The sequence below is a fragment of the Danio rerio genome, chromosome 17, assembly GCF_052040795.2.
Source record: "Danio rerio strain M-AB ecotype USA chromosome 17, GRCz13ab, whole genome shotgun sequence".
Classification (NCBI taxonomy): domain Eukaryota; kingdom Metazoa; phylum Chordata; class Actinopteri; order Cypriniformes; family Danionidae; genus Danio; species Danio rerio.
The window spans coordinates 11651211-11663912 of record NC_141037.1 but is presented as its reverse complement, the minus strand read 5'-3'; the positions used below and the strand labels follow the sequence as shown (position 1 = coordinate 11663912).

General features: G+C 37.8%; 1 protein-coding gene across 2 annotated transcripts in view; it reads right to left on the bottom strand.

The window, feature by feature from the left end:
- Positions 1-12702, bottom strand: part of tyro3 (TYRO3 protein tyrosine kinase) — a 57132-nt gene that overhangs the window by 28515 nt on the left and 15915 nt on the right. For both annotated transcript variants that reach the window (XM_087288591.1, NM_131432.2), the window contains exons 4-7: positions 11714-11884; positions 5158-5244; positions 4837-4952; positions 2000-2180 (exon numbers count right to left, since the gene is read on the bottom strand). In XM_087288591.1, coding sequence (XP_087144717.1) covers positions 2000-2180; positions 4837-4952; positions 5158-5244; positions 11714-11884 — 555 coding nt within the window. The remainder of the gene's footprint in view (positions 1-1999; positions 2181-4836; positions 4953-5157; positions 5245-11713; positions 11885-12702) is intronic.

Below are 12702 nucleotides of genomic sequence, written 5' to 3'. Positions count from 1 at the left end.
TGCTTCAAATCGTCCAAATCCAAGCATCACCGCATTCGGAAATAACAGTTTGTTGGCAAAAGCCGCTAAACGCCCCTTGCCTTCAGCAGCAAAAGCCGCTATATCCCGAGAACCAACCAGAAGGCGCAAATCAAATCGTGTTTTCAATGTAACGGCGTGCTGATACGCCTGCTTTTTCCGCTTTCAATTCTTAAAGACGGAGTTTGATGAACTGAATGAGCCTGTCAGTGAATGGCAAATGAAAACGTCCCTTACCTCAAAACTCTGCATTATAAGAAAAACTGAACAGTTTGAAGTGTAACGCATTCATAACGTTTTTTTGCGCAGTGACGATACCTCCGATTTAACATACATTAAACAGCAACTGCGTTTCACGAAAGATGAAGTTAAGATCCCTTTCTTTTATCTCGCATGGATGCTATGAGGATAAAAAAAGAGACGAAAAAAAAAGACCAAAATCTTGAGTATAGTAAGAATGAATAAATGACAGCTTTTAAAAGTGTTTGAGAGACATTCCCTTTTTGCCCAGTAGGCCTACCTTGTGTTTTATTTGCTAATGTAAGCTGTTTTTAAAAAGATAAATATAATATATAAAACTATACATTATTCATATTACTTTATAATACCTATAGATCTGATAAACTTTTTAGATTAATGAACAATGCACAGATATCGATGTTTCACAATGTTTCACACTACATTGACGAGTTCACACTTGCAATCATTTAAGAATAAGGCGTATTTGGCGTGCTGTCCGGGGAGAGGGCTCTGAGCTCGGGGAGGACGCCCCAACTCGTGTTAATCCCCTTGTCAGGGAATAGAGAGGAGTTGAGATTCGAGCAAAGTATCTAGCCCGGCCCTAGAACGCTTCCCCCGGGGAATGTAATTCTTAAGAGGTGAGGTGTCAGGGTGGTGGAGGGATGCGAAAGTCATGAGATACTGCAGGTAAGACAACTTTGGCATATATAGGGGTTTGGTCAAGAACTGATTGGATAATAGAATAATTGTCAATGACGTATTTAATGCTGAAACTTCTGCGCGTGCTCCTCCCGAAATTTGTTCATCACTTATTTGAAACTACCAAGCTTAGTTTACAATGTTTGCAATGTTTACATTGCTCTACTTACATTAAATCTAAATCCCAAATATCAGAAATGACAACGGATTGTTTTGATTTAATTAATGTCAGTATTAATGTTATTGATTAATGCACTTACTTGACAGATTTCATTCATTGATTTTCCTCCTGCTTTTTCCCTGGTTTATCATAGTGGAATGAACCGCCACTTACTTTATATGTAATTGTTACGAGTAGTTGTAGTGTAGTGTGGGCTTGTGTGTGGTGTTTCTTTCCTTCTCTCTCTTTTTCTCTCTCTCTCGCTCTCTTTCTCTCGTTCTCACTTTCATTTCTAAGTATTCGCAGGTGCAGCGGATTACATTGGGTCAGATCATGATTGGCGATTGGATTGGCGGCGGCTGTATATAAACCTGCAGAAAGCATGGATTTGATGGCTTCCCGCTCTCTCTCGATTCCCAGCGTATGCTTAGTGGAGATTATTGTTTAAGTGATCAAATGAGTGTTTGTTGCTTATATCTCTTTTGTGGCGTTTTGTGAGATGCCGATGTGATGTTGTGAAACAACAACAAAACAAAATAATAACACTGAGTACTTTTAATAAACGCCTTAATATATTTAGCGATTAATTTAAAATTTACAGGTTTTCCATGCCAATGTCAACTTTTTATTTTGTCATTTTGTAACTCAAACAGTATAGCACTGAACTAGCTATGCCAAGGTCTTGGATTTGATTCCTGAGGAATGGAAGAACTGATAAAATGTTTACTTTTTGAATACAATTGCAAGCTGATTTCGTTTTAATCCTTCAAATGTCTGAATGATATAAGTGCCCTTCAGGCTACAATAAAAGGCCATTTATATTCATTTGACCACATTAACATGCATGCATAATGTCATTACCTTATCTAATGTTTGCCATACCTGCCTGTGGAGTGTGAAAGTCCACCCAGGGAGAGAAGGGGGAAGAGCCCACCTCATTATCACACCGGACTCTCACACTGTAATTCGAGTAGCTGCGAAGCCCTTCAAACACGTGCTGGAATGGAGGAACTTCCACAACCACATCAGGAAGCTTGACCTTCTTTCCAGGTCCCCTTGACAACTGCAAACAGATGGATTACAATCCTAATAATCTGAACAGGAACTACGTTTGCTAAGTGTTTATTTAATGAGGCATGGATACTCATTTCTGTAGCAGCATAAACATAAAAATGACCGTTCACAATTCTCACTTTTTCCCTCAGAACTTTTTCCCTCAGGTCTTTACACTGGCTCCCAGTTACATTCAGAATATATTTCAAAGTATAACTACTTGTCTATAAATCACTAAATGGCCTATGTATGACCTAAATACATTACAGATATGCTCACTGAATATAAGACAAATTTCTTAGGGGGGGGGGGGGGCGCGAGACATTGATACGTGCACTCGAGTAAATTATGATGACGATCTGATTAATGTTAGCTCCACATCTAACTATCAGGCACACATAGAGTTAATGCGTTTGAGTAAAATATATGCAAATAAAATGGACCGTGTGCTTTTTAAAATAAATGAAGGTGAATGACGGTAGCTAGCTCTCTGCAACTCTTACATGATCGCCCACTGAAGCTGCTGGCCTGGTCAGTACCTGCTTGGGAGACCACATGGGAAAGCTAGGTTGCTGCCGGAAGTTGTGTTAATGAGGCCAGCAGGAGGCGCCCAACCTGCGGTCTATGTGGGTCCTAATGCCCCAGTATAGTGACGGGGACTCTATACTGCTCAGTAAGTGCCGTCTTTCGGATGAGACGTTAAACCGAGGTACCGACTCTCTGTGGTTGTTAAAAATCCCAGGATGTCCTTCGAAAAGAGTAGGGGTTTAACCTGGCCAATTCTGCCCACTGGCACATCATGTCCCTCTAACCCTCCCCATATGATAATTGGCTTCATCACTCTGTCTCCTCTCCACCAATCAGCTGGTCTGGCACAAAATGGCTGCTGTCGCGTCATCCAAACTAACTTTGAAGACATACTGATTATATTTACATTGACATCAGTAATCTAGTTATTTGTCGTAATAGACAATAATATAATTAAGGTGTTTACGTGAAGTGCTTTCATGTAAGAGTTTAATACAATTTTGGGTGACTTTAACTGCAGTTCGGCAGTTTAACTTTAACACATGAACATTTCATTCATGCCCCCGTGACAAACTGGGATATTAGACGCAAATAATGAGTAAACTGATGAAAGTGTTTTGGAATTTAAAAACTAACGCCAAATGGAAAGAAGAAAAACTTTTGCATTTTGCGATGTGTGTGTGTGCGGTACTTTACTGACAGTCGCATGTATGGACAGTGTTGCCAGATTAGGCGGTTTTGAATACGATTGTGCATGTATAAAATGACATAGGTGAGTATAGAAAGTTTGGGTGTTTTTGCAACGGAACGCTTGTCCCCCCCCCCCTCCAATTTGTTCTCGCGATCATCACAACACCCACCCCTCCACCCACCTTTCGTGATTACAGACTGGGTGGGTATTTTTTCATTTCGACGGGTTTTGGATAGTTTTTGGGCTGGAATCAGTCAGCTACATCTGCCAACACTGTGCGTGGATCTTGTGGGAAAATATGGCGAAAAGTCCTACATGACGGTAATAGTTTGATTGCAGTGTTTACTTCATTAATGCCACTAATATATGCATACTCCACATGTCTTTATTCCATTTCTGTTTAGTTTAGTTATGACTGTATTCAGATTAAAGCAATCAAAAATCGCTGTTTACATGGTAGACTCTTAATCTACTTGTTTTAATCCTATTAAAATCTTATTAAAGTATTGTTGCCCATGAATCCATACTTAATGTTCGACTCAACCACACTTTCAGGGCTTTGTGATCTTGGCTTTGCGAAGCAGCAATTTCTATATGTACGTACATCAAAAGCAAGTATGCTCTGGCTCATGCTTATTGACAGTGAAAGATGATTTACGGTTAGTCGTGTCAGGAATCCAACCATGTTGTCCTCACAGAAACAGGCTCAGCCATCACACTGAATCAGATATATTTATGTTTCAATGTAAATAATGCTACGCACTTTAAACGCAGCAAGTAATATGTGAGTAATGTTTGCACATGTATTGTCAATTTCCTGGTTCATTTGACAAGTGTGAGTGCTCCGAATCGTGCCCAGGCGTGGTTCAGTTGGCCGGCCCAAGCCTGACTGGAAAAAGTGGTCTGGAGAATGGTTTGGTTGGGCTTTAGTGTAAGTGCAAAGTATACCTGAGCACGAAACTGAAGACAACATCACTTTTAAGGGACTATTTCATATGGATTTATTAATCATTCTTACTTTTCAGTGAATGCAAAGTGTCATAGTTTATTAAAGATGCAAACCCCTAGCTGCACGCCAGCTGCCACCTTCAGCAATCCTCCTAATACATGCAGCACGATGACTTTCAAGAAAATTTTTGTGTCGTCGCATCCCAAATTGCTGAAAAAAATACAAAACAATATAACTAAAGCAATCTCCATTGTATGGAGTGAGAGTGTTTCTATTCAAAACTGAACAGCTGCATCATCAATGATGTAAACGTGCTTGGGCACGGGAGGTAAAATTGCTTTGTGAGTGCAGACCGAGAAGGAGAGGCGAGCGGGGATATTCACACCTGAGCACGATTCAAGGCAACGGTGTCTATATTACGGTGTACCCCTTAAGACTATCGGGTCATATGATGGCATGTAATTCAATCAAATACTAAACAAATATTAAATACTCTACCTGTATAGTGCAGGTGGAAAGCTGCGAATGCCCAGTGAAACCTGGACTCCATGTTAAAGTTATGTTAAAATCCGACACATGATGAACCTGTACGTCCCGAGGGGAATCAGGCCGGGCTGTACATAAAAAAACAATACGCATTTAATGAAAAACATTATATTTGTATTTACCTACTCACCGTTTGATATAGTACGTAAAATGTATGATGGATTACTGGCAAAAACAAACCAATAACTAAATAATAATTTTCAATGCACTTATGCTGAGTCAGAACAATGTAAGTTATGCCATAAGAATGTAAAGTGCAGTGGTATGTCTTGCCTTTAATGTGCACAGTGCCTGTGCGGGACACGGAGATGCCTCGAGCGTTCTTGGCCTCGCAGTGAAACTTTATACTCTCATTCACACCTGATTAAGCACATGAGAAAGATATCATATCGGTTAGCGTGGAATTGTCCCAGGATAAGTTGAAAAAATACATATTAAATGGGGGAAGGTGCGCTATTGTATGTATTATCTGTATACTATTATTAAATTCACTCAATTTCCTTTTGCTTAGTCTCTATTTCAGAGGTCGCCACAGTGGAATGAACTGGCAAATATTCTGATATATGTTTTACACAGCGGATGCTCTTCAAGCTGCAACCCAGTGCTGGGAGACACCCACACACCCTCATTTACACACACTTATACACTATAGCCAATTTAGTTTCTTGAATTCACCTATAAGTGCATGTCTTTGGACTGTGGGGAAAACCGGAGTACCCGGAGGAAACCCAAAACCACTGTGCAACCCCCACAATTATTAAATAAACTATACCAAATAAATGCTGCTATTTTCTAATCATCAAACAATTATGAAACATATTAGGCATTATGGTTACCACAAATATACGAAGCTAACATTTGTTAACCATTGATAATAATAAAAGCTATTATTAATGACTGAACACCAATAATACCTGATCAGAAAACAGCAGCAAATCAGCCAATTTGAATGATTTCTGGAGGAACTGGCGTAATGATGCAGAAAACTTTGAAACACAGGAATAAATTTTAATATGTATTCATGTTCATGATGGGTTGCAGCTGGAAGGCCATCTGCTGCGTAAAACATGTGCTGAATAAGTTGGCGGTTCATTCCGCTGTGGCGACCCAGGGTTAATAAAGGGACTAAGCCGAAAAGAAAATGAGTGAATGAATATTGCACAATTTTATTGTATTTGTATTCAAATATTTACAGCCTTGGTGACTGAGTCTGATAAACACAACAAATAAACGATAAAAATTCAAAATAAAATATGCAAATAAAATAATTAGTTTTAAACATATAACAGGCAGTGTATGCTAAAATATATGTTAATATTTTAAAAAATACTTAATATGATATATGTTAATATCTTCATTTACACTACAATTTTAGTAACACCTCAAAATGTTAAAGGTCCTAATAGTTAATAACAAGTTTTAATTCAGTTGAACTTTAAATAGCAATATATTAGTTACAGCATTTATATATATATATATATATATATATATATATATATATATATATATATATATATATATATATATATATATATATATATATATATATATAGATCAGGTTCCTTTAACATTAAGAGATACAAGGTTTGATAATAACAATGTACAGTATTGAAATTACCAACTTTATTACAGGATTATTATATTATTAGAAGTGTCCTTAAAAGTTGCAACAGGTGATTCAGGTCATCAGAAACACCTTTTTTATTCTGGTTGAGTCTCTTTAAATCCAAATAGTAATCATTAAATTAAATAGGCCAAATTTATTTAAATCTACTCTGTAGAAGATGTAGGACCAAGAAAAGTTGGTCCAATCAAAATGTTTGCCCTGTACATTATGATAGGCTGTCCTATGTGCCTGTCAATATATGTAATTGCATTCCTCTGCACACCCTGTTTGCTCAGAAAAGATAACGTCATCTGTGTGTTCACAAAAACAGTTCACTGAGAAATGACAAGCAAACATCAACAATTGACTTTCTTTTCTTTGAGTTTAGTATGGTAATGAATAACTGTACTATAAAGTTGTTGTCAAATGTGCATTCATGCGTTCAGAAGGCATGGCTTTGGATAGCGATTGAAGGGTCCAATGTAACTTTCACCCGTGCTTTTGGGGAGGTTTTCATCCAATCTGGGTTGATTTTAAGTCTTAATTTGCTATAACTTTCTCTGTGTTTTGGCAAATGAAATTATTTTTGGTGACAAATCTTATTTTGATACATACAGCTGAAGTCAGAATTGTTAGCCCCCTTTGAATTTTTTCTTCTTTTTAAAATATTTCCCCAATGATGTTTAACAGAGCAAGGAAATTTTCACAGTATGTCTGATGATATTTTTTTATTCTGGAGAAAGTCTTATTTGCTTTATTTCGGCTAGAATAAAACCAGATTTACATTTTTATGAAACCATTTTAGGGACAAAATTATAAGCCCCTTTTAGCATATTGTTTACAGAACAAACCATCATTATACGAAAACTTGTCAAATTTCCCTAACCTGCCTAGTTAAACTAATTAACCAAGTTAAGCCTTTAAATGTCACTTTAAGCTGTAAAGAAGTGTCTTGAAAAGCCATCGAGGTCATCATGGCAAAGATAAATTAAATCAGTTATTAGAAATGAGTTATTAAAACTATTTTGTTTAGGAATTTGTTAAAATAATCTTCTCTACGTTAAACAGAAATTGGAAAAAAAATAAACAGGGTCAATAAATCTGACCTCAACTGTATTTTGAGAAATGCTATGCAATTTTTTAAAATCTCAACAGTACACTCTGGGCAAATTTACAACTCTTTCATTATGTTGGTGGCTGTTTTTGTCCCATGTTGATTATTATAGCAACATTTTTTGATTGCAAATCTGTGACACCATATCATCATGCATTCATAATTGTGGGTGGTATTCTTTGGAATTCAAATTATAAAGAAAACCACCAACAACCAAGAATGCATGATGAGATGGTGTCACGGTTTTGCGATCAAATAGTGTGGTTATAATGGAAGTCAATGGGGCAAAAATAGCAACTTAAGGCCGGCTCACACTGCGATTTTTTAAATTTTTTTTATTCTAAACGATTGCAGCATGTTAGACTGCATGAACATGGCTCCCATGTCACACTGTAAGACTCGGTCCAGGAGGGCCAGTGTCCTGGAGAGTTTAGCTCCAACCCTAATCAAACACACCTGCACCAGCTAATCAAGCTCTTACTAAATATACTAGAAACTTCCGGGCAGGTGTGTTAAAGTTAGAGCTAAACTCAGCAGGACACTGGCCCTCCAGGACCGAATTTGGGCACCCCTGCTGTAAGATCTCAGCTGTCATAATGTCAGACTGAACGACAATGAAGATGCGCCCAACATAAAAGAAAACTCCCCTGGAGTTTGAAGTCATCCATCTGTGACACTGTCACTATCCCGCATTCTGAAATAATTCCTCCCAGCAAACGTAAACAATCAGTAGCGGCAATATTGCACACAGCGGGTCTCAATAATAAAACCACACATTAACACCTAACATTAGCATTCACCAAGATCTCTTAATATGCCTTTAACTAATGTTAATTAACAAACGAAACTTTACTGTGGTGTTAGCCAGCTTTCTTTTGATTTTCATCTTTTCATGACATTCAAAAAGTTCTCAATAAAAGCTGGTTGAAGGCTGAACCTGACAGAAGTGATTTGTAAAAAGTGTGAATCAGCAACAGTGAATCAGCAACAGAGGGTTTCTGAACAACAAAGCACTTTCCAAGGCCATGACAGCTGTGATATTGTTTTAAATAATGCTGTTTGTCCTCGTGTGTAACAACAGTCTAGTTCCCAACACTGGGTGAGTCAAAAGCTATTTATGCAAAAGGTGCAAGTGGTTGATAATAGGAGTGCATGACACATAGCCTTACATACTTCTAATGACTCAAGGATTTCTCAGCATAGGCTTTTAAAATGGAAAGTTTACTTTACCGGGCTTTACCACACCAGCAGTATTGATTACTATAATGCATTCCCTCACAAAACAAGAGATCCAGTTACAGAATGTAAAAGCGGAGTGATGAACTGGCCTTGCCATTATCTACTAACAGAAGGCTTTGTACATGAACATGAAGAGGAATTTAAACAACATTATCAGAAAACTAATACAAAACAAAAAACATTTTGATTAAAAGGTGTGCATACTTCCTAAATTTTAAGAATTAAACTAAGCTTTTTAGTGATTCCGTGTTTCAACAAATGATCACAAAGTGATCACAAATGATCACAAACCTGTCGCTATAAATTTTCAGCTGTTGCTCTAAATAACTCATTTATTCATTCCTTTTTTCTATTTTTAGGTTTGGACTGAATAAATCACTTTGATGATCTGATTATTATTAAGTTTATATTTGATAATAGGTCTCACGGTAGCACAGTGGGTAGCACAATCGCCTCACAGCGAGAAGGTCACTGGTTCAAGCCCCTGCTGGGTCAGTTGGCATTTCTGTGTGGAGTTTGCATGCTTGCGTGGGTTTTCTCCGGGTGCTTCGGTTTCCCCACAAGTCCAAAGACATGCGGTACAGGTGAACTGGGCAAGCTTAATTGGCTGTAGTGAATGTGTGTGAATGCAAGAGTGTGTGGGTGTTTCCCAGTATTGGGTTGCGGCTAGAAAGGCATCAGCTGCGTAAATCATATGCTGGATAAGTTGGCGGTTAATTCCTCTGTGGCAACTCCTGATTAATAAACGGACTAAGCCAAAAAGAAAATGAATGAATATTTGATAATTATTGTATATTATTTATGTTTAAGTATTTGCTTTATTGTGACTTGTGTTTTATAAGACTATAGATTAAACAAAACGTGTCGCTCGTATAGTTTTGAATGGGGAAAAGTGTAACATCAATATGGCGAATGAAGCCCTGCCTACTAGCAGAAGAGCCAATCATCGATCGATATAGACTGACGATTCTCCAGGGGAGAAGCTCAGACTAGACGTCAGACTAGACGTGTGCTTTTACAGCAGTGTATGTGGTCAACTAACACACTGGAATCTCAGTGAATACTTGCTTCACAGACATACGAAATAAAATGAACCCACTACACTAGAAAACAAAAGGTTTCTGGATTGCAATCTGTATGAAACGAACGCGGGGTACAGCATGTCCGTATCAAACACACATCACATGACAGCAGCAACTACTCAAACGCCCACAAACTTGTATACAGAGAGTCGCTTTCATTTCTGGAGGAGATTCGCCATCAAGACCAAGTTGTGAAATATTTATTAGGGGGATTATAATTAATTCAGAAGACCAGCGCGATTATTAAGGGGATTATAATGTGTAGAAAGGCAATAAAAGAGGTTGGTGTCATGATCCCATTCCTTTCAGGGGCGCATGCGCATTAGCTCGGGCAACCTGAAAAAATGCCAAATTTGTTTAATTTGAATGTTTAGAAATAAAACTTATGACACAGTTGTTGTTTAATTTTATTGGTGATTTCAAATATGTAATGTAATCATAAGCTTGGCAAAGTGTTTTGGAGAATTTCATGTTGTTTCCCCATTCAGACAGAATGCCCGAGCATACTGCCTGAGAGGTGTTTCAAAGATGGCCGCTGAGTGAAATGACTTGCCTTAAAGAGACTTTGATATTATTCATGTTTGAGTATTTCCTTTATTGTTTTGATTTTGTGAATGAAGACTTTTATTCGATCAATGCAAGTCAGGATTTAAGGCAGCTAAGGTAGTAGGTGAGGCAAGGAAGGGAAGAGGAAACAATTTTCAGACCGTGGGTTTGTATGTGGTGACTGGTGCTACTGATTAGCAATGAAGCTATTTTACTGATATGATGGATCACGATGTGATGAAAATAAACGATGGAAAAGTTTCACAATGGGCTCATGTGTCATTGTTTGCCCTTACTGAGATAGCGGCTTAGAGCAAAATGCCGCAAAATATTTAAAGGGAAGAGTTCATACAAAATGTTACATTTCTTACACATTTAAGTGATTCTAAAATGTTTTTTTGCTTTTCTTGAACACAAAACAAGAATTTCAGTAGAATTTTTTGGGGGAAAGCCATTAACATTCATTGTAAGAACAAAAAAATCCTATGCCTGTTTTTTTATAACATTTTTCAGAATATCTTACTTGTTGTCCAACAGAAGAAAGAAATTCTAGCATGTTTGGAACATTTTTGTATCAACTATCCCCTTTCCTATATTTACATATGAACACATACTTGCCTCACTGGAAATATATTACACAATTCACCTTTCTAAAAAACTCAAAGTGACGCCACCCATTGAAAACAACTAGTGACCCAGTTCAACATTTTATCAGTCTAAAATATCTCACAGAAGATCTGAAAGAGGATATGAATCTTAAACACATCACATTTTCATAATGTGATTATAAATATATTCTTAAATCACTGTTTAATGTTTTGAGCAGCAAACTGTAATAATTTTGTAATAATTATAATAATTATTACTGTAATACTTATTACAAAGTAATAATTTTGCCTACTGTCATTTTATTCTGACTACATTAAACAAAAAATGCACTAGAACATCCTCCTCTTTCAATAACTCTAGGTACTAGTTATTAAGTAGTTTTCTTATATCTTTTGCATTTTGAATCATTACATATGTACCTTAGCAACATTTTCCTTTTTTTTTTGTTGGTAAAATCATTATTTTCTATTACTTTTCATCTAATTTCTTAGGCAAGAAATTTCATTTTTATAAATATAATATTAAATGTTTTTTTTGATACCACATATAAACAGGCCTTGCAAGCAGGCAAACGGCCAAATGCAAAAGCCACATGTCTTGGTATTGAGACAGGCCTTTTTTATTATCTCTCACCTTTAACAAAGAGAACTGATGGGGAGGGTGTAAAATCGCCATTCTGTTCACCCCCCAGCCACCACAGCACCTCCACAGGCTCTGGAGGGCCTGAAGCAGCACACGTCAGATTGAACGACTCCCCTGCAAATGCAGCCACATCCTCAGGTTCTACGCCAAAATGAGGCACACCTGGACATACAAGCAGTAAGAAGCAATGGGTGCAGTGTTTGTGCTGAAAAAAAACAAGATACCAGACCATGGAACACAAAACCATTCATACATCTTTTTTATAATCTGAAAGTATTACAAATACGATTTTCATAGATTTATGATTTGTTCAGATTGGACAATATTTGTCTGCACTAGGGCTGCACGATATTGGAAAAAACTGATTTTGCGATATTTTATTAAGGTTTTGCACATTACTAAAATTTTATTTGTTTGTTTATATTCAGCCCATATTAATTGTTCGCCTTAAAAAAATACTAAATCCAGTAAATCATTGTCTTCAGCATACCTGCCAACACTCCCATTTTTCCCGGGAGTCTCCCGTATTTCAGACCCATCTCCTGGCCATCTCCCGTATTGTTTTGTCTCCCGGAAAACTTGTTAGCAGGTATGGTCTTCAGTGTACTTAAGGTTTAACGCCCCACTCACACGGGGCGGCAGCGTCAACGCTTCCCATTCACTTTGAATGGGTGACGTCAGGCGTTGCCGAACTGCATTATGGATCCGTCAGCGCCGCTTCAGAGGCATTGCTCGCTGCAGAAGTTGGGACTAGCTCAACTTTTCAAGCGCAGACGGAAGCGTCAACCAATCAGATCGTAGTATGCAAGTACACCAGCTAGACAGTGGCCTATTGCTGACTGAAATTCATTGGCTGACGCTTCTATGACGATCACTTCAGCCCCAACTTCAGACACGCCTTCAGTCAAGCGTTGACGGTGAAGCCCCGTGTGAATATGGCGTAAGTCAGGGGTTTTTAAACTGTGGAGCGCGCCCCACCG